General features: G+C 39.8%; 3 protein-coding genes across 4 annotated transcripts; 2 read left to right on the plus strand and 1 right to left on the minus strand.

Moving 5' to 3' along the window:
• Positions 1–4,218: 4,218 nt before the first annotated feature.
• Positions 4,219–9,397, plus strand: tmpob (thymopoietin b). Its single transcript, XM_035157170.2, has 6 exons — positions 4,219–5,116; positions 5,235–5,352; positions 6,478–6,633; positions 6,782–6,906; positions 6,984–7,084; positions 7,463–9,397. The coding sequence occupies exons 1-6, from the start codon at positions 4,883–4,885 to the stop codon at positions 7,848–7,850; spliced, it is 1,122 nt and encodes a 373-aa protein (XP_035013061.1). The 5' UTR covers positions 4,219–4,882; the 3' UTR covers positions 7,851–9,397.
• A 1,449-nt stretch (positions 9,398–10,846) lies between these two features.
• On the plus strand, positions 10,847–17,299 carry LOC118110272 (L-lactate dehydrogenase B-B chain). 2 transcript variants are annotated; one of them, XM_035157999.1, is made up of 8 exons: positions 10,847–11,004; positions 12,762–12,898; positions 14,226–14,343; positions 14,829–15,002; positions 15,082–15,255; positions 15,365–15,482; positions 16,111–16,234; positions 16,810–17,299. In XM_035157999.1, the coding sequence occupies exons 1-8, from the start codon at positions 10,857–10,859 to the stop codon at positions 16,975–16,977; spliced, it is 1,161 nt and encodes a 386-aa protein (XP_035013890.1). In that variant the 5' UTR covers positions 10,847–10,856; the 3' UTR covers positions 16,978–17,299. The 2 variants fall into 2 exon arrangements, with proteins under 2 accessions (XP_035013890.1, XP_035013889.1); XM_035157998.1 differs by lacking the exon at positions 10,847–11,004 and adding an exon at positions 12,249–12,405.
• A 1,595-nt stretch (positions 17,300–18,894) lies between these two features.
• Positions 18,895–21,282, minus strand: LOC118110048 (spexin prohormone 1). Its single transcript, XM_035157602.1, has 5 exons — positions 21,159–21,282; positions 20,038–20,109; positions 19,907–19,952; positions 19,620–19,679; positions 18,895–19,073 (listed from the first exon to the last, which is right to left on the minus strand). Exons 2-5 carry the CDS (start codon positions 20,098–20,100, stop codon positions 18,901–18,903), a joined length of 342 nt encoding a protein of 113 aa, XP_035013493.1. The 5' UTR covers positions 20,101–20,109; positions 21,159–21,282; the 3' UTR covers positions 18,895–18,900.
• Positions 21,283–21,470: the final 188 nt, after the last annotated feature.

The raw sequence follows: 21,470 nt of genomic DNA on the forward strand, positions 1-21,470 counted from the left end.
AAATAAAACTGGACAGGCCCAAATCATAATAGTAATGCAAATACATGGAGTAGTACTTATGATACAAACCTTCAGGCAGCCAAATGGGCATCAAGAAGGGCCAGTGAGGCAGTCTCATTTTTCCTCCTGACAGAAATGTCTACAACTAAGTGTGTGTCCTTTTAAGTAGAGTTTGGATTGTCAACAGAAGAAAATATACTGTGCGAGCACTACTAGATGGCTGTTCCTAAGCCAGGACACACAAATCTCCACTCCTGTGAAATACACTGCTCCCGCTGCCCGCATCCTACCCTCCTCTTTGTACAGGAAACAGCCTCGGACTTGATCTTAATTAGTTTGGCAGTGAGTAATAACATCCTGCAAGGATTAGAGATTGTTGTGATAGATTATTGCAGGAAAACACACCTTTTTCTCCAGGATGCCCTGGTTATTTAAAAATCTTAATGTGGGAATTCTGTAAAACAGAATAAACACTCGTTTAGAAAAACTAAACATACATCTGACTGTTTGGTTATTATGTAAAGCTGGACCCGGCAACACATGTACACCCATGAGATGACAGGGCTGTGATCTTACGGTGTGCGGAAATTTCATAACGTTGATTAATTTCACCAGTATGTGTTTTGTTGTGTCAGTGGAATTGGATCAGACATTCTCTGGGTGGTAAAGGTTGACTTTTCCTAAGCTACTTCTGTGGTCGACTCAATGGGGATTTAGAAATATGTAAAATCCAAGATAAACTCGACCGAGGAGTTTGTGTTTAAAGTTTTTGTAGGTGATCAGAAATCTGCTTTTAGGACACAGATGTTTCAGATGTGTCGTCTTTTCCAAACACCGTCTCACATTTAAGACTAGTCAACACAAATGTCTCAGTGTGACTCCACATATAGGCCTTTATATTCTCATGAACAGCTTTTAGTCTGTTTTGTCTTCCACCTGCCAATCATGTGTCCTGTGGATTTGTTTTTTTGAATAATCTGTCATGAAAATGTGAATGTTGACGATTAAAGCACAGACTTTGATCATTTTCCGGGGGCCATGATTGTTATGCTTAAAGAGGCACCCTCTATGTTTCTTGGCCTGAGTCTTATTTTCTGTATAAATGACATACAAAGAAAACTTAAGAGGTGTTTCTCAAGGGCTCTACATTTTTTACGCTAATACTCCATTGGAAAAGCTGAAGTACATGTGAAGTGCTGTATTTTTGTGTGGTTTGGAGCTGAAGTGGAGATCTATTGCCTGGTTTCTGCAGCAACATCATCAAAAAGCCCCAGAGGGGCAGCTCTGAAGGACAGGTGGGGAGCCACACGGTGCCACCTCAAACCACTGTCCCCACGGCAGGAAGGAAGGGGGGTAGAGACCAGCATGCTTCTGTGTGCAAGTGTGAAGGCATTATTTTCATTATTGATTATTTATTGATAGGTTGTAAAGTCTATGTCAGTAAATACAGAAAAAGAGCCTGTTTCTAAACCTCTGCATTGCTATTTTTTTTATTCAGTGATTCAATAATGGCAGTTCAGTGGGATTATCAGGCTTCTAATAAAATGTCCATCACCATCCACAGCCCAAAGTGATGTTTTTTGTCTGACAAACTATTAGGGTTAGAATTAGGGCAAGGGTTTGGCATTTAGATGTGATGCTGAAGGTAAGGGGGATATGGAAATGCCTTATGCCAAGGAGTGTCCTCACTAAGATAGAAGCACAAAAAAGTGTGTGTTTGGCAGGAAGTTGAAAGAAGACCTTTGTCCCTTTTTGTCCTTTTCTCTTATGCTTTCCTGTTTACTCTCGACGTACAATATTGTTCAAAAGTTTTGCTGAAATAATACCATGAATATTTATTCATTAATGTAATACTAAATTCAGTAAACAAAGAAAAGACCTGAGTCAAATCAATATTTGCTGTGACCCTTCGTTTTTAAACGGCACCAACTTTCTCAACACTGACCACAGTTTTAAAAGATTGATGGCAGGTACAGTACATTGCTCTAATCATCTTGGAGAGCTTACCACATTCTTTCTATGGATTAAGTCTCATTGTCTTCTATTTTTCTTGGAGGACAGATCATCTGTTGCTGTTCTTCTTGTTACTAAAGATTGCTCTTTGTGACTGGCTGTGTGTTTGGGGTCTGCAGAATGAATTTGGGACCAATCAGGCGCCTCCCTGATGATGGATAATAATTTAAACAAATAAATTACCTAAAACCTTGTGCAGTTATATTTACTATGTAGACTCGTGTTTTCTGGCTAGAACACTAATGGTCTTCATTCCGATGCTATTATTTCTCTTTAACTTTGGAATAGTCTTAAAACTCATTTGCTTTCTTTGGCTTTCTCTTGATTTTATACATTTAATTTAGTGGATAATAATCCCCCCTCTTTCCATTTCCTTCTTGTGAAGTACCATGTGGTTTCTTCTGTCCATTACATCAAGGTTATTTGTTGGCTTGATACCGAGCAACATGAAACCTCAAATAAGTGAAACATGTTACTTTTGAATTGTTGGGGTTCCTGGAGAGTTCACTTACTTAAAGTTAAGACTTTTAAATACCACATTGAGCACAGTTTAAATACCAGTTTCACAATGACACTGAACAAAGACCATGAGGGAAAAGCAATACAGTTAAAAAATAATTTATTATTTTATCACATTTTTCTTAGTACTTTTCAGCAATGTATAACAATGATCATCAATCTGACTAATTATATTTACACAATCGAGACTTACGTGCGCAACAGAAAATGGATGGCTGGATTTACCAATGAAAAAGATTGATTGGTTTACGTTAATTTTGATTTTTGCTCTAATCTTAACTAATTCACTCTGAGCTATAAACTTGTGTAACATCTTCTGACAGCACACAAACACATAGAGATGGGCCCCTTTTTTTTCCAGATACCCAGAAACCAGCCAGTACTGTATTAGTTAATTTATAGGATAGACGAGTGACAATCATTTGACACAATTTTGAGCAGAAATACCAGAAGTTCATTGTTATCAGCCTCTCAAGGGTTAATATTAAGCAGTTTTACGTATTTTCTATAATAAATGCAGCATCTTTGGGTTTGTGACTGGTGGTCAGAAAAAAACTGGAATTTGAATATGTTACTGTGTTACGGTTTTAAAAGCAGAATTTGACTCGTGTCCCTAGTTGATATTGAACTTTGGTTGTGCAAATTTCTAACAAATGAACTCCTTACTAACTAAAGCAGGCTAGAGAGAATATTTCAGTTTTGTGAATTAAATTCAAATTATTTGAACAGTCTGAGCCGTTCTTGTGAGGAAACTACATTTGGTGCTGTATAAAACTCCAGACCTGCTGATACACTGATAATGTGTCTCATGCTGCCCTCTTCTGTTATAGGAGCAGTTTTCATCTACAACATTTGCTCACCACTGCATTATGCAATTTTTAAACCAGGGGTGTGTAAGTGAGAGGAGCAGTGGAAATGAGAACCAAAGGCCCCAACGTGGGGGCCCCAAAAAAGGCTGGACTTAGTAGTTTTAGCTTTAATCTAGAATTTAAAAATGTTACATTCTTATTATTCCATGAAAATTTAAGATTAATAAAAAGTTTAACAGACAATCTCTTGTATCTATAACAAAAGAGCCTCTCAGAGCCCCTCCTCATTTCCAGTGTCAAGTTATACGTTTTTAAAGTCAGATGCTTGTTGAATTGTAAGGCTGCAACTTAAAATTGTTTTTATTATCAAACTGTGAAATAAATATAGTACATACATCTTTTTTATCTTGTTCTGTTCATGCCACTACTTTAGTTTTTCACTTTACTTATAATATTTTGTTGGCCATGAGCACATTATAAGGTTTTTTGCTTTTTGCACTCGTTTAGTCGGTGGTAACTCTAATTTCTCCTTGTTGATAACCCCTTAACTTAACCATATGTATATGTACAGGGGGGTCCAAAAGACTATAAATATGATGATTTTCAAATAGCAGATGTATTGCTCAGTTTGTATATTTAATATTGTTTTGTTTTTTTTCTGACATAAATCATTTTAAAATGTGCTTACTCACATAGAAAACTAGGAAACATCCACAATTAAGAAGCTGTTGTCAGTGATTTTTTAAAAGTATTTTGCCCCCGGCCATGACTGTGACTGTTGATATTAAATGTAAACTGTCCATTTTGAATTCGAGCCGATTCACATGACAGCCGTGATTCGTCGCAAGGGAAACTGCAGCTGTCATAACATTGGTAAACAATCAGCACCATCAAACCGCCATTAACGTCGTTCTCTCGTCGCTTGATACGACTCGAATTTGTTTAAACCCGCGTCTGTCCCGTCTGTCAACAGAGTGAAGTCAGTGAAGGGATCATCGGTGTAAACATCGTCGGGTGATTAGTGTAAGTCACCATCTGAAATACTCCGCGCGAGGTTTCTTTGTGGCGGCGGCATGCGACTGTTCCATTCATAGCGGGCCAATCAGCGCGCGGCGTGCTGCGGGGCTCCGTCCAATAGCGGCGCTGCTTGTTGCGTGGCCTTGTTGCGACCGCGGACAGACAGAAGCAAGTGCACCGGTGTGAAGCTAAGCTAAGCTAACTCAGCCCCGTTACTGCCGCCGAAATTTTCATTTCTGCACCAGCTCCGCTCGCAGCATTAGCGCGTATCTGCTTTCGAAAATTCCGCGCTACCCGGAAGTGTTCTAACTGTCGGGCTAAGAAGCAGAACGAGGTGTTTATTCCATCCGGCCGCTTCTCCCCCCCCCCGCTAGCAGGGGGAAGGCGCCAGTCTTGTTTGACAACAGCGCTGTTCGCTCACGTTCCCGCTGCTGCGGATGTTGTTTGCAGCTGCGGACTGAAGCGGCAGAAAGAAACCCGAAACCTCGCAGCGGACTGAGAGAGCGAGAGCAAAGTGAAGAAGCATGGCTGAATTCCTCGTGGACCCGACGGTGCTCACGAAAGAGAAGCTGAAGAACGAGCTCGCCGCCAACGATGTGCCACTTCCCAGCGGAGAGCACAAGAAAGAAGTGTACGTGCAGCTGTACCTGAAGAACTTAACCGTGCTGAACAGCAAGACGAGCCCGCCAGCAGACACCTTCTCCAGCGACGAGGAGCTGCCCGCCCCCGTGGTGTCCAACAAGAGCCGCTCTGGAAGAGTAAGTTTATTTTAATGCAATGACACAATTGAGCTTTTGTTGCTTTTTATTGGTTGATGCGATGCTGTGATCGTCTGTATCGTAAAGAGTGAGTTATTGAACTTTGATTCTTCTGCAGAAAGCCACCAAAAAAACAGACAAGCCTCGCACAGCAGAAGTGGAGGTGACAGATCTCACAGATGAAGATCTGAAACAACAGCTGGCAAAGCATGGTGTGGAGTCAGGGCCCATTGTTGGTGAGTACCAGGAGGCAATTACACTTAAAAACATAAACAATTATTCTGTTATGGTTTTGCACTTCTGTAAACTACGTTATACAGAAATTTACTTTTTAAAAGCAATTGAAACAGATATTTTGTGTTTCTTTTAACTGGTTCATCTAACTTAGTTGTTATTATCTTGATATGTTGGTATCATAACCCAAACACCAGATCTAGTCATTTCTTTCTTCTTCATTCTTAACTTAATCAGCTTTTTCATGCAAATATGAATATCAGTTTTTGATTTTCAACTTAATGAAATCAAATAAAAACACATTTACTTTTGTTCAAACTGTACTGTACGGTACTGTGGTACCCCGGCTAAATATAGAATACATACATGGAACTTATTAGTTTATCTTATTTTGTTTTGGCTAGTTTTAATGGATTGATCCATCTGTCCATCTATTTTCTACACGTTGTCCAGGTTGTGTAGAGATTGTTGTGAAAAACTGAGAAGTGCTTCTGACAGAAATGTGACATCAAATAGTCCTTTTGGTTATTCATTGATATTTTTCATACTTTTTATGATATGATTATGCAACAGGTATTCCATTACAGGTTGTATTATAATGTTTGGGGTTGGTCTTGAATATATTTACCAAAACCTGCAGAAACCCTGAGTGCTAAGATTATTAAAATTATATATCAAGATGTTTTTATCATTTAAAAACTTTTGTAGCATTAACAACTTTGTTCAGTAGGATTTTTAACAATTGTAAAGTTGCAAAGATACGTAGATAATGGTTTGTGTTATTGTGCCACTGTCGCAGTCAAGTCAAAGACCACACTCGAATCACATTTTGTTCACAGCATTTACATTTGTTTCCAACAAGTGCGAGACCACTGCTCCAGTATCAGTGGGATAATAAAACTGAAATGCTAGAACAATGCATATACTAGACAGTATCCCCATTATTATTAATAAATACATGTTACTGAAACCTGCTTTCCTGACTGATCCTAATAGAGTGTAATGTGAATGCAATAACTGATAGGTGAAAATTGTGCTCACTGAAGCAGCACTACATGCATCTGTGAGGTTACTCATCCTATTAAATATGTAACAATATTGTTTTTATCCTTGTCCCCATCGCTCAGCCTCTACACGTAAAGTGTATGAGAAGAAGCTGCAGAAGGTTTTGGATGAGCCGCCGGCTGAACCTGAAGCTCCTACAGACATATCAGCTCTCCCCAAGGCAGATTCTAACCAGAACGGCAACACAAACTCTGACCACTACAGCGACAAGGAAGATGGTGAGCTCACTGCACGCTGCCCATAGTCTTTGTAAATTCCAATAACCTGCATCATACAAGTTTATCAAGGTTAACCAGGTTACGTTTGGTAAGAACAATGTGTGTCCCCTTGTAGCACTGTTTGTTTATATCACCTGTGTTTTTTCAGAGGAGATTGCTGTGCCAGAGACAGAACCAGAACCAGAGCCTGTTCCTGTGGTAGAGAGGCCTGTGAGGAGCAGAGGTAAAGCTCCCGTCACTGCCAGGACCAGCAGCAGTAGACGACAAACCAAGGTGAGGGACATTCTCCAGCTTGGAATATAAGTATTTCTTTCCATTTGCATTAACATGTTTCTATATTACATTGACAGGTGGTGGAGGAAGTTATTATTGAAGAGACGCCAAAGAAGGCCAGCAAGAGCGTTGTTGAAGATATCCTTGCCAATGAGATAAGCACACCAACAGGCATCAGGTAACTATTGATTTCTTGGGCTTGCACATGAATCACGCCATAAAGCCATTAAATTCACCTTGGATTAAAAGTTTGATCCTAATTCAAGGCTCCATCACTAGCTTTCTCTAATTTAACAATATTTCATGGTGTTGTGCAGTGGATGGAATTGGCTTTATTTTCATTGCGACAGTTGTCACCTCTGAAATCTAAGACTAACCCCAGAGACGTCTTTGGTGTAAGATGGTACAGTTATCTCATTACCAGCTGAGCAAACATTAGCTGAGGGAAATCATGGATGTAGTTCAAAGCTTCTGAAAAACTTAGTTTGTTGGTCCTTAAGTTAAATATTTATGCCAAGTTAATGTGAAACTTTGATTAAATCTTTTCTCTGATCAGTGCAAGCTGCAGGCGTCCGATCCGAGGGGCGGCCGGTCGACCTCTAAAACCGAGCGAGTACTGGCTGGATGAGTCCCGCCTTTTGCGCAGCGTCCACACCGAGAGCCGCACTTACTCAGAGTCCTTTTCTCGACCGGGCAGTACCGTCTCTTCAAGCAAACCCTCAGGCCGACGAGGCTTTCTGTCCGTGTTGCTCACGCTCCTGCTCCTCGTTGTCGTGGGTGGTTCTCTCTACTATGCCTGCCAGAACCTGGATGTAGAACAGATCAACACCCTCAAAGGCCTCTTGGACGGCGTCATCGTCCCGCTCCAGGGTATTGCAGACAACGCAGCCAGCTACCTGGGCATCAGCAGCAGCGCCGGTGCTGCAGACAACGCTGGCAACTAAAGACCCTCAGCAGTCCCTCGCCATGTCCACATCTGCCTCCCTGCCACAGCACACCACAGCTCCAGCAGAAACCTCGGCTCACCTCTTATCTTTTCCTACACGGTCGGGAAAAAGGACACAGTTTCAATCGGAATGAAAACTTTCTCCTCTCTCCGTTCCAGCTTTCCTCCCACCACACGAGGGAGGTATAACTCAAACTGTAGCTTCTCGATAACACTGTTTTTGTGGCAGTCAGAAGAGACTCATTTTAATGTTGATTTTAACCTGTGAATTGTTTGTGTCTTTGTGCGTATTTAACCCTCGTCTGTAGAAAAAAGTGCAGAGTGGAGAGGCCAGTTTATTCATGCATGGTTCTAGTTTTTGAAGGTCATACTGTAGTTTGTAATGCTCCGTGCCAGGTGTTTTTCTGATGGTGAAGTGCCTGGACACTGTTAGCACTTAGTGCCCTCCCCTCAAGCACAAAGCAGCGCTACTACTAATACCAGAATGTCTTCATGTGTTTCTCTATGAATTTCAGAATTTGCTCAGTAGCTGTAGACTTAGGTAGAACAACGCATTATTTCTATGGTGCTCAGGTCAATTCAGCTCAAACCTTTTTGTGTTCGTCTGTGCTGGGAGGAGACACATGGTCAGGTCACATCACTGCATGATCAGCCCACAGTCAAGGTGAAATTATAACTTTGTTTTAATCTACCACTGCTTGACTCATCCTTATTTGGGGCTTCATGTCTCTGGCTGATTATTCTGGTCCCTCTGTATTGTTATCATGGCTTTTACTGTCAATAGATGATGAAACTTTATCACTTGCGACATCTTGTTTCAGCATCCTCATCAATTTGCAAACGACTTTTTTAGTGTTGATTATCTACAATTTATCTGACATTGCAGTGTTTGATCATAGATTGATTTCTCCAGCCCTGCCGGTGTGCCCATATGAGTTGACATGCTTTGGGTTTTTAGTGCTCTATTGTACCGTCTTTATTTCGCTCTTTTTTTTAAATTAGATCTCTGATCCTTCGGTCCTAAACGCAGGACTGGCTGTTGACGTGCACCCACATAGCCCACCACACTGATTGCATGTGTCCAGACACGGCAGATTTACCAAGAAAACGCAAGGAGAAAGTAAATCTTTTTTTGGGACAATTAATCGGTGTATTCTCTTCAGAGCTCTCGACTACTTCTGCCTGTGCAAATTACCAGAATTAAGATGCTGTAGGTTTCTGTGGGGTGTGTGGATTTATTCACTGGAGGTGATGTCAGGGAGTGGGAGGACTTCTGGGGCATCTTTGTTTCTATTTTCATATTTTTCTAAAGTCACATTTTTTACAGCACATTTTAAGGTAACATTTGAAAGCAATATGTAAAACATGCAAGTGTGAAACTGTATCTTAATCTGAACCTTTCTGACTTAACACAACTGATTCATCAGCAGGCAGCTCTCCCACATTGGACAGAAACGACAGGGGTTATGTGGGTAAGGATTTTGAATCTGTTTATTTATGATAATGTAGGCAGTGTATCATAAAATAAACTTGGTTGTTACAAGACATGTTTTCCTTCATTTTCACAAACAATCCATACTTTGTAGGATTTTTAAAAGCATGTTAGTCAAATGTTATCACAGTGAATATCATGGCTGCTGTTAATAGTCACATTGTGTTTAAAGTGAAAGTGGACATTAAAAACAACAGATATGTAAGCAATTATTAATTCTCTTCTGATTTAGAAATTGAATGGATAATGATGATCACACATCCTTAAGAATAGGCTATAGTTTAATAACACCAAGAAGAAATAGATTATATATAATTTGCATAAAAGTAGTTGATCAATTCCTCAAGGAAACAGTCGGTTCGCTCCGTTTAGCTTTTATAAGAAATATAAAATGGTATTAAATAAATTGTAAATGTGTGTTAAAACAATTATCAACTAAAACTTATGCATAAACACAAAATTGAAGCAATTGTATGAATGACAGAAAACATAAAACATGTTTTATGAGAAGCTGGTATGTACTGCACATTAATAAATAGTTAAATATCTTCTAGCTGCTTACAACTACATCACAGTGTATTATGAACCATTTATTGTTGGGGTACTTGAAAATGTTAATTGTTAGACAAACCAGTTGAGGTGTGCACTAGCTGCAGCCTCTGACAGTCGTGATGAGCCCGCTCTCGATCTAAACTCTAAGAAAGGTCTTTTGAATTGGAAAAACGGCAATCAGTTTTTATTTTATATATTTCACCTGAGCAACTGTAAAAATATGAATTATTGTCCTAATCCACTGAGGACCTCAACTTTCATCTTTGTTATGTTTCATTGTAGTGCACAGGTTTCCTTTGTCTACATGTTTTGTCTTTGTCTAAATGTCCTCCAGGTGCTGAGAGCTGTGAGAGCTGCATCATAATTATTATTATTATTAAATATTATTATAATTGTTATTATTAAGGCTGATGTGACAGGTCCCTACTCTCCTTCCATCCAATGGAAATATCAAAATGAACGTGACCGTGGAACAGCTGGTTGTCAGGCCAGTTTTATTTATATAGCTCATGTAACAAATTAGCTTCATATGGTTTAACAAGCACTACAGCAGCTTACTGAATTTCACCCTTTACATTACTGTCTAAACTGGAGCAGCTCAGAGGCTCCATGGAGCTCCCGTCTCTGCAGGTTAAGTACTGGAATAATTTTAATGTGAAAATGTTCAGCCAAAACATTGCATTGGCCTTTCATTGGATCTTTACCAGTGCAGTGATGTTATAAATAATCAATATTAATCCATAATCATAATCATAATGGTCATTTGTGTTATTGATAACCTTTGTCAATGTGGGCATCACACCTGCATCAATGTGGTACATGGAACAGTTTTATAACATCTTTATTATTTAACAGGAAATGCATGTTATTGTTGTTTTTGCCTGCCTGTTGTTGTTGTTGTTGTTGTTGAAAATAGCAGCTGGTGCCTGTTCGAGTGGCCAAACTGAGACTTTGTAGGGGATGGAGAGACTTAGTCAAATAAATCCAGCAGACTGCAGCCTGACAGCACAGCAGGGAGAGGAGAGAGGAGCAGGACACACACTCTCAGAGAGAATCCTCCTGAAGCTTCAGAGACACGACAAGAACTCAGCCGGACCCTCGACAACAGGTGAACAACCATGTTTTCATTTTGTGTAGCTTTGAGAAATCTGACTGAGACAGACTAGTCTTTTTATGAAGAAAGTGCAGTTCAACTTATTTTCTACCAAACAGCAGCTGTATATCTGAGCTCAGATCCTGCTTAACCCACATTAAACTGCAAGTCACATTTATTTAGTCATCTTTGTATCCACAATAATATATAATAATATAATAATAATATCCACAATCTGCTGACCATTGTTTTGACAGCGGATGTTGACAAATGTACCAATGCAGCAACAGAACCATCATCTGCATCACTGAGACTGGACACTTTCATGAAATATTGTGTGTGCTCCCTTTTGTGTAACAGTTTCTACTTTGTGTTTATGCGTTACACTTTACAGTTGAATATGTGGCTTTATCAGTAAGTACACCTGCTTCCCTCAGTTGTATGTTTATTTTGACCATCATCAAACAGCTAAACGTCTTATCTACTTCGAATGACTGGGTTCAAGTTCAAGTGCGACTCAACGTGTCTTTGCAGTAAACAAAGATGAGGTCTCTACACAAGCCAATAATCTGATGACACTCCTGTTGCTCGACCATTGAGACACTAACCATACATTATTCTGCACAAAGAAAAGTTGTGGAGGCCAGCGTCCCCTCTGCGACCTTGCAGGATAAGCCACCTCATTAACCGCTTGTGTTTACATGCTTGAAGTGTGCGACGCTTTCTCTCAGTAATCCAGTGTCACAGGGCTAATGAATGGACAGGATGAGGGGATTATCCAGATGTCTCTGTGCTTAATGTCTCTGTTGTATTAAAACAACTCTAAATAAACAATCAACTGTTATTATCTTTAATTGCATTTAATTCAGGTTCTGTTTCTAATGGTAATATAGTTGAAGTTAAGGCTACTACATTGGATTGTGCTTATTTTAGAGACATAATTATGGTAAACATAGATTATTTGATAAATTCCCAATTATCAAAAATAGACATCAATTAGTTGGTCTATATAGACGACGTCCAATTAGGTTATGGTTGATGTTCATCAGTAGTGCTGGTGCGGCAGATGGAGGCAGCGTTAAGGGATTACAGTAACTCCTTCCACAGTCTGCAGTCACTCAGTCAAGTTTGGCATCCGATTATAGGCCACTGCTCCCTTCCCCGTTTTGGGAGGAGAGGTGAGGAGAGGGAGGAGGGGAGGAGGGGAGGAGGGGAGCTCACCGGCTCTGAGTCACATGTGCTGCGTGCTGCAGCTGACCGGATACCTGCCTCAGTCTGGAGCGCACAGACTTGACAGTGTTGTGGATGCAGGGCGCACGCAGCTCTGTGGAAACCCACCTCAGGTGTCCTCTCAGTCTGCCATGCTGATCACATGGTGGTATTTATACCTCGCAGCTCGGAGCATCGCCCAGCAATGCAAGTATAACGCTGGTGTTTCTGTGTCTGGCTGCAGTGTGTCTCTGTTGAAGGTCAACTCTGCAGAAGGAGAAATGTGGGACAGAGCTCAGTCACTGTGTTTTCCTCTATTCTTGTAATAAATCTAGATCCTGTCCGAGAGGTCATGCATCCATTAGTGCTAATGAGAAAAGTGCTAATATGTGACTCCTCTGTACTCTGACTGTGACGTGCTGTATCCTGAATGCAGTATTTATGAAGTTTGAGCACGCAGCCTTCTCTCTGGCTGCAGGGATGTGTTCCTCTGTATGAAATGTACACACACACACACACTGAATGACTGACTCTTGATTACATCTATCATTTCCGTTCCTCAGCTTTTAAAATGGCCTCAATCCTGCAGAAGCTCATCACCCCGGTCTTCAGTGGTCCTCCTGAGCCGCCCAGGAATAAAGTGACAGTGGTGGGCGTGGGCCAGGTCGGCATGGCCTGTGCCATCAGCGTCCTGCTCAGGGTAAGAGAACCCCCCCCCCCCCAACACTGGTTCTGCCTCCACTCAAATGATACCCTCCAGCCTGTTGCTATCACAGGTTTGGGTAACACCCAGGATCCTCGGAGGCTGAAAGTGGATTACAGATCTCTTGGTGTCTGATCTGGGTGTTAACCCTGCACGGTGCTAACGAAGGTGTGGTGACAGGCAGACTGGAAAGAAAAAAACTATTTGTTGAAATCTACAGTGATACCAAATCAGTTCAACCCAGCTTTTGTTGTTCTTCGAGTTGTGCAGCAGCTTCCTGTCTGAGCAGCTGCAACAAACTAGTTTACTTTTATTTGTAAGGGACCATGTACAAAAAACACTAATCTCATACAGAGAGAAAGAATATATTGTATTATATTTAGCTGCTTGCTACTTATGACACATGAGAACCCTCAGGTCAGAGACCCTGGGCTCTTAGAGTCTAACAGTGTTTGACTCACAACTTAAATCTGATGCAAACACTGATTACATCGTCAAGCAGGGAAACCAAAGAATACAGTTGTTGAGACGGCTAAACTCTTTTGGTGTCTGTGAGAACATTTAATCGAAAGTCTTTTAATATTTTCGTTTTTGTGTTGGTTCAGTTGGTTGTCTGTGAAGGACAAAAACTGTTTAAACTATATCTGAGCTCCAAGATCATTGGAGTCCAGCAAAAAGACCTGTGCTCCCTCTGGAAGAATCGGGTGTTCCAAAAAGCAAAAGGCATCCATATAAGCCAAATGACTTCAGCGGGACAATAAAGTACTGATTTAAAGTAATGCAAATACAATAGTTCCAAAGCTATGAAAAATAAATTAAATCACAGTGAGGAATCCCTTAACCTAATTGTTAACACTCAGTAGATGTATATTTATGAAAATTAGGTAACTCTTTGCAATGTAACTAGGTACAAGATTAGGAAAACAAATAAATATATATTATTGAGCAGGTTTTGATCTGATCAGTTTGTGAGACTGAAGCCTCTGGTCTCATATTTAATTCAGGCAATCCTGCAGTAAAATTATATTTAAGTCATTTGGTTTTAGATCTATGATAAACTATGAATCTTAATCTATTAATCATATTTTTTATATAATATAATGTGGCCGCAGGGCAGCACATACAGCATATGCAGAGATCTGTAGTTTTAAATAAACAGTGGATGTGCCAGTGGGTCAGGTTATTTATATATTAAACAACTTGATCTTATGCATCGATATAACTTCAACCAGTAACTCCAACTGTAACAAGTGGATATGTTGCTGGATGAGTTTATAGTTGAGTGAAGCAGAGTCATGCAGCCTCTGACCTCCTGTGTGTGCAGGAGCTGGCTGATGAGCTGGCCCTGGTGGACGTGATGGAGGACAAGCTGAAGGGGGAGATGATGGACTTGCAGCACGGCAGCCTTTTCCTCAAAACTCCAACAATAGTCGCAAACAAAGGTCAGTTCATATCCAAATCATGCAAAAAAGTTTAAATCCCGTAATTCACCCATCATACAAGATTCGCTGATAATCCTAAAACACAAATGATTGGAATCTGTGAGTGAGCTGCTGGAGCTGTCCGTGCCAGGGGAGGATCGTATGGAGGAGGCTTTTAAAAGAAAGTAGGACAAGCATGAGGGCCTTGTCAACAGTCAACACTCCTGTGGAGGTAGGGTGAAGAGACTTTGCAGGACAGTCTTTCTGGCAGGGCTGATGTTGCACTCTCAGGTGAAAGGAGGAGGACAAACTATAGCAACATGGAGGCTGCAGATAAACCCTCCAGGTGGCTCTGGATCAAGAGAGTGGATCTGTAGGAGAGTGCAACAAGGGCACAAGTTAAAGCTTGACCTTGAACTCTCATGAGTGAGGGTGGCTGATGTTCAAAAGACCCAATGACCTCAGGATACATCACTCTTCACCATCTCTTTCTCCTCCTCCGTCAGATTACTCTGTGACAGCAAACTCCCGCATTGTGGTGGTGACAGCCGGAGTCCGTCAGCAGGAGGGGGAGAGCAGGCTGAACCTCGTCCAGAGGAACGTCAACATCTTCAAGCACATCATCCCCCAGATTGTCCGATACAGCCCCGACTGCATCATCATCGTGGTTTCCAACCCAGGTACCGTCCACCCAGCGTTTCCTCACTCGTCTTTTGGGTCTCACACAAAGATGATGTTTTAACAGCTCTGTTCAAACAGTGGACGTGCTGACCTACGTGACCTGGAAACTGAGCGGCCTCCCCAAGCACCGCGTCATCGGCAGCGGCACCAACCTGGACTCGGCCCGCTTCCGCTTCCTGATGGCTGACAAACTGGGAATCCACCCCAGCAGCTTCAACGGGTGGATCCTGGGAGAACATGGAGACACTAGTGGTAAGAATTTACAGCTCTAACTTACCTGTGAGCAAACTAAAGAAAGAAAGAATAGCTGTCATATGTCCAGTTCATGAGAGGAGTGTGATGGTTTGAACGTGTGTTGTAGTGCCTGTGTGGAGCGGGACAAACGTAGCCGGAGTCAACCTGCAGATGCTTAACCCCGACATCGGCACCGACTGTGACGAAGAGAACTGGAAGGAGACGCACAAGATGGTGGTGGACAGGTAGAGTTCACTTCATAGAGTCCACTCAGGTGGATCATATTTTCATTAAATAATAACGTGATAATATTGTGACAAATACCTACATTAAGATGTTTTGATTCAATGTTCTAATTACAATAAACTCAAATTTTATCAAAACTTAGACCTTAAATTATCATGAATGTACATCTGTATAGTTTTAGCATTTTATTTTTAATATATAGGATTTTACTCCAGTAAAATAAAAAAATGATTGGTCTCAATTCAATCGTATTACACATTAACTACACTTTTTATCATCTTATTTTGAATATTATGATAATAATTGAACATCAAAACAGGGGGAAAGTGATAATTATTGATTTAATTTGATCCATATCGTCCTCTGTCATGTGTATAAATTAGCATTGGTATGAAAATTAGGTGGGTGTTCCGGAAAATAGAATTTGAAAATTGCATTTTATATTCATGGATCAACATGAATCAAGTTAAAAAGTCAATAAATAAATTTCAACTGTCTCTCTTTGATCAGTATAGAGGAAAAAAGCAGCAGTCGATCTGCCTCTGAGTGTTATGGTGTCCTCATATAATTACTTTATTACATTTCAAATCATCTAACAGTAATAAGTTAACTCCATGTGTGTCTCAGTGCTTATGAAGTGATCAGACTGAAGGGTTACACTAACTGGGCCATCGGTCTGAGTGTAGCTGACCTGACGGAGAGCCTCATGAGGAACATGAACAGGATTCATCCAGTCTCCGTCATGGTGCAGGTAACACACGTTCACACACAATTTGTTTGTCCTACAAGGAGAATTTCTGTTTTTAATCCCTATAATTTTTTCTTTTCACTTCGAAAGCACTTCATCTTGAAAAATGCTTTGTATGTATATGATTGTTATTAATAATAAGAATAAATTGCATACATTTTGATTTTAATGTTCATACCAAGGGTTTTAAAATGTGTTTCTAAACCAAAATCCCTTTATTATAAATTGATTATGGTTCTCTCACATTTATATATGACAACTGACTTTTGTCTGTATGTTCCAATTTATTTTTCTAATTCATCATCAACGTTCTTAAATCATATTAAACTCTGAGTAGCAAACATCTGAGTATAATTTAAAAAATGTTGTTCCCCAAGTTACTCATTTAATACTTTATAAAAAATTCTTTCAATTCAAACCTGTGCTTTCAATGATTTTATAACTAACAAAGTTATCTTTTCTTTTTTCACTCAAATTGAGTATGAGTGGAATTTCTGGCAGCTGTGACCACATCTGTTGACTCTAACCTTTGTTTTATAAAAACACTCTCACACACACAGTGGTGTTTTGATTGACAGGGCATGTATGGCATCGATGATCAGGTGTATCTGAGTCTGCCCTGCGTGCTGAACAGCGGGGGCGTGGCCAGCGTGGTCAACATGACCCTGACAGAAGACGAAGTGGCCCAACTGCAGGACAGTGCCAACACACTGTGGGACATCCAGAAGGACCTGCAGGACATCTAGATGACCACCAGGGGGCGAGTTAGCTGCACCTCCCCAGCTGCAAATCAGCAACTTCCACTCTGCAGTTTCACCACCACCTTCAGCACCACCTCCACCTCCACCCACTGCTCTCTGTAGAGTCACAGGCGAATGCACAGAGATCCTGATTCAGATTTAGCTGTAGAAGTCAGAGTTTGTTCACTGTTGTTCGCTGGAGACGAAACGTGACGTCAGCTGAGTGAAATGTTGCTCGGACTTTTTGTCCTCGACTGTGCTGCAGTGTTGGGACCATGTGTCACTCATGTTGCTTTGATGTGCAATAAAGTTTGGTAATGCAAGAAAAGCACGTGTTCAGTTACTCTGTAAAAGATCATGTCTATCTTTAGACTACAACACAGACAGGTCTCTGGAGAGTTTTCACTGAAGAAATGCATGTTGGGAAACTGGTTGACATCCTAATGATCTGAACAAACTTAATTTAGTCGTCGGTTCATGCAACTCATCATTTTCAATTCAGGAGAATTTATATGTTCTGAAAATAGAGACCAGATATTTTAAGTTGAATTAACTTTATTAACACATATGAGAAAAATTCAATTAGATTCCTGCCTGTTGTTTTCCAGTGTGTAATATTGTAGAGCCTCGGGTTTAAGGTGAGAATTAGAGAGAGAAGTCGTATGGGAGGTTTCAATAAAGACGCCAGAATAGTCTTTTTTGGACATTATCCGGGCGCAGCAGGAGATTTTCTGGGTCAGAAGAGGTCACAACAACAGGAAAATGTCCAAAGCGTTCAGATGAGGGGTGGCTTCTGGGTAGAGGATGCAGGAGGCAGGACGTGACGAATAATTTCAACACAGCCCATATACACCGGCGTCGGGCCCTCATCACCAAGAGCTTTGGAATATCATCTTTCCACATCTTCGTCTGCGTCTTCTAAATGTATAGCACCTCTTTTCATCCTACTCAGGGTGAATGTCCGCAGCAACTGACTCAGACATTTGCGTTGTCCCATACAGCCCCTCCGGATAATTTCAGTCTCACAAGGAGCATCTTCTTTTGCACCCCGCCAGTCATAACTCTTTTTTTATGTATGAACAAAGGCAGAAATTCAATGAGTCATTCATTTGGGTCGCTGTATTGGAGCCCTGATCTAACCTCAGTTTACAGAAGATTAAAGTCGTGATGCAGATCATTAATCCATGTGATATTTCTTCTCTTAAACCTTCCAACCACAGTTACAGGGTCTGGGTCTGAGTCACTTTTATTGTAAATAAAAAACTAGTAAAATCAGCTCTAAAAGTTCAAGTCTAAATGTAGATTCCTAGATCAGAGCTACATTCCTGTAACTACTTTATTATACAAGATCATTTCAATGACAGATTATAAAATCTCCAGTCAGTAATCCTCATTGTGAACTTTTAAAAAATGTGAATGGTTACTTTTGCATAAAATTGTTAATTTAGGAGCCCTTACGTGAACAAATGTACTTTTATTCTGATTGATGTTTAAAAAGAATCAGGATGAAAGTTGAGTTCCCCCGCTGACCTGCGTTTGACCCATTCACGACCGGGTCGAGCTGCTCTGTCTAATAAAACTCAGTGGGCCGACTCCTCCGCTGACCCCCGTGTGGACAATGTGATGATGTCTAACTGTTTAGCCTGGTGTTAATCACTGTGCGGTGAGAATCACGTAATTGTCGCTTCAAGCTGACAAACTTAAATTTCACCCTTGACAAGTTGAACCACAGTGAAAGGAGGAAATCCCCTTCACGCTGAACACATACCTTAAATCTCACCGAGGAGAATATAGATAAACACAATAAATTCAACATGGCTCATAATTTAACAATAAAAGCTCACAGGTAAGACACTTTTATTCATCTAGCACATTTTATTACAATTCAGTTCAGCAACAGTAATGTTTAATGTTCATCTGGGGAATCGTCTAATTTGTGTCCACCTGAGGAAGAAAACACGTATATGATGGATGATTGTCAGGAAGCGTGTTGGTGACGTCGCTCTGGGTTGTACCTTCTTCCACGGCTCGCTGCAGAAGCTGCAGGAGGACGGATGAGGCCCAAGATAACACCAGTCCATCACCGCTCAGTTTGTGAGTCACTGCACAGATGCACAACATGAACGTTTGGCAAAGAAACTCTACATTTAAAACATGTGATGGAAAGAAATAACAAGCAAACATCTGGCCACATATGAGGAAGAGACAGTTACTTAAGATCAACCTCATAGTTTCGAATAATAAATGTGCTGATATATGAAAGCTGACATTTAATTTAATGAGATAAATATCTACTTTCAAACCGCTGATATTGATGTTTTATTTTTTATAAAAAGTTAATTAACGAGTGGATATAATAATCACTTAATATTTCAATTATAAGCCATTTGTTGCCAGTTTGTTAAACATCCCTCCAGTACAATATTATTCAAATCCACCAGTATAATTTACCTACTTATAAACCCTTTAAAAATCGGACTTATTAGACATCTAACAGGCTTTTAAGAACCAAATATACAGCAACTACTGCTTACACAACTTTTTTCTTTAAATTACTGGACAGTGAAACTGAAATGTAATTTTTACTTTTTTATTTATAACATTTTAATCATAGGATATCTGTATGTCTGCGTTACATATAAACTCACCTGAGAGTGAAGTGTCATCTTTGTCTCGGCTGTTTCGCTGCAGCACTGAGCGATGTCCCTCTGTAAAACACCAACACTGTTTTCTCTCTTTGTGCAGACTTTTCACAGCAGCCATCTTTATCATGTAAACAAATCTGCTACTAATCACACTATCACGTTTTCATTTACAAGACGATGAGCTTTAATGAGAGTGATGAGCGACACTTGTGTTTACCACCTCATGTCAGTATGGCCACTGTGGAAAAAACACGAAAAACAGAGCAGTTGTGTTGTGAATGTGTTCTTACGTGCTCCTTTCAGGTATAAGATGGCCTGTGGAGTCCAGTTCCTCCTCTGGAAAATCAACAACACAGCTTCATCTCACACTGATGTTTCTACACATTCATTATAAAACCCAGAGACGCGAGCTGCCACTCACCTGTGGAGCCGTCCAGCACTGAGTCACCAACATCACCACAAACAACGAGACTATTAGAGACATCGTTGAACTCTGGAACGACATTTGGTTTGATTCAAAATCAAACAAATTGTATGACTGATAATAATTTTAAAAAGTGCTACAAACTTATATTTTCCCATCAGTTGAAAACATTTTATTTTTATTTCCCTAATTTATTATATTTTTAATTTATAAATTTATTTCATTCTTTGACCAAACAAAACAATATAAATGCAAACACAAACGTAATGCAAATCTTGAATGAAAAGGAGCAGAAAGTAGAATAATCTTATGTAATCTGCCCCTTTTTCACAAGCAAATAATTCAATAAAATAAAATAAATGTTTATAAGCAGTGTTTAGACATTTAATAAATGGGTTATGACAAGTGTACACAGATATAGGACATGTCAAGTGTTGATTAATACACACATACTGAAACAGATCTTGCAGTTTCCCTATAGATTTTATGATATTTTATGTATTTGTTGTGATTTTATACTATATTTTATGTTAATGCAGCTTTGTTCCTTATTGTCATTAATCTGTTCACCAGCCTCCATGTGTGGGCTCCTAAATATACCAAACTATTATTTCTGCCCAAAACATCTTTATAGTGTGTGATAAAGCACTTTGAATGTGTATATGGTGCTTAATCATGTGAAATGATCAAAAACACACATTTTATATTAACCCACTTAACACACACACATTGGAAGTTAAATAACACTCAAATCAATTAATTAAATGTAATTGAAAAATCCATTTTGGAGAAAGATAATTCATTTATCTATCATCACAACTTCCCTGTATATTGCAACTAAACGGGACAGTGCAAACAATAGTTATAAATATAGTATAGACCATCTATGAAGCATATATATTCTACATTCAGTGAATATTGGGACTTCAGGTAAAAACATATATATTTTATATATATATATGTATATATATATACATATATATATATAAACAATTAAATTCACATTATAATTGTCACAGACTGTCAAAGTGAAGAAAAATCTTAATTCAACTTTTGTGAATGGAATAAGAAAACAACAATTATTACAACTAATAATAATAATGATAATAATAGCTTACCGTTAATTTGCTCTCCCGCAGGCTGCAGTTTGAGTCTAAATGTTTGATTTCTGATTTGTGCTCCTCTCTTTTCTTTAATAATTAATAATTAATTAATTAATAATAACAAACCCCCTCATCACCAGCGTCAGTGATGGGGCTGATGTGTAAGTAAATCACGTCACACATTAAACTGTCTTTCAGCTGACGAAGATGACAGGTGCTATTAAAACTGTCACTGCTCATTAACCACACACACATATAAGAGTTTGAAACTTTGAGGTCCCTCATTAGAAGCAGCAGCAGCAGCAGCTTCACTGGGTCACTGTTGAC

The sequence above is a fragment of the Hippoglossus stenolepis genome, chromosome 5 (assembly GCF_022539355.2).
Source record: "Hippoglossus stenolepis isolate QCI-W04-F060 chromosome 5, HSTE1.2, whole genome shotgun sequence".
Taxonomy (NCBI): Eukaryota; Metazoa; Chordata; class Actinopteri; order Pleuronectiformes; family Pleuronectidae; genus Hippoglossus; species Hippoglossus stenolepis.

Excerpts from the sequence above, each read along its gene's own strand:
- tmpob (XM_035157170.2), top strand. The coding sequence starts at position 4,883 with ATGGCTGAATTCCTCGTGGACCCGACGGTGCTCACGAAAGAGAAGCTG. Across the intron at positions 5,117-5,234 it reads ACAAGAGCCGCTCTGGAAGA|AAAGCCACCAAAAAAACAGA; the intron begins GTAAGTTTATTT and ends ATTCTTCTGCAG. Across the intron at positions 6,907-6,983 it reads GCAGTAGACGACAAACCAAG|GTGGTGGAGGAAGTTATTAT; the intron begins GTGAGGGACATT and ends TTACATTGACAG.
- LOC118110272 (XM_035157999.1), top strand. The coding sequence starts at position 10,857 with ATGGAGAGACTTAGTCAAATAAATCCAGCAGACTGCAGCCTGACAGCA. Across the intron at positions 12,899-14,225 it reads CCATCAGCGTCCTGCTCAGG|GAGCTGGCTGATGAGCTGGC; the intron begins GTAAGAGAACCC and ends CTGTGTGTGCAG. Across the intron at positions 15,483-16,110 it reads CACAAGATGGTGGTGGACAG|TGCTTATGAAGTGATCAGAC; the intron begins GTAGAGTTCACT and ends TGTGTGTCTCAG.
- LOC118110048 (XM_035157602.1), bottom strand. The coding sequence starts at position 20,100 with ATGTCTCTAATAGTCTCGTTGTTTGTGGTGATGTTGGTGACTCAGTGC. Across the intron at positions 19,680-19,906 it reads CTTATACCTGAAAGGAGCAC|AGGGACATCGCTCAGTGCTG; the intron begins GTAAGAACACAT and ends GGTGTTTTACAG. Across the intron at positions 19,074-19,619 it reads AGATGACACTTCACTCTCAG|TGACTCACAAACTGAGCGGT; the intron begins GTGAGTTTATAT and ends GCATCTGTGCAG.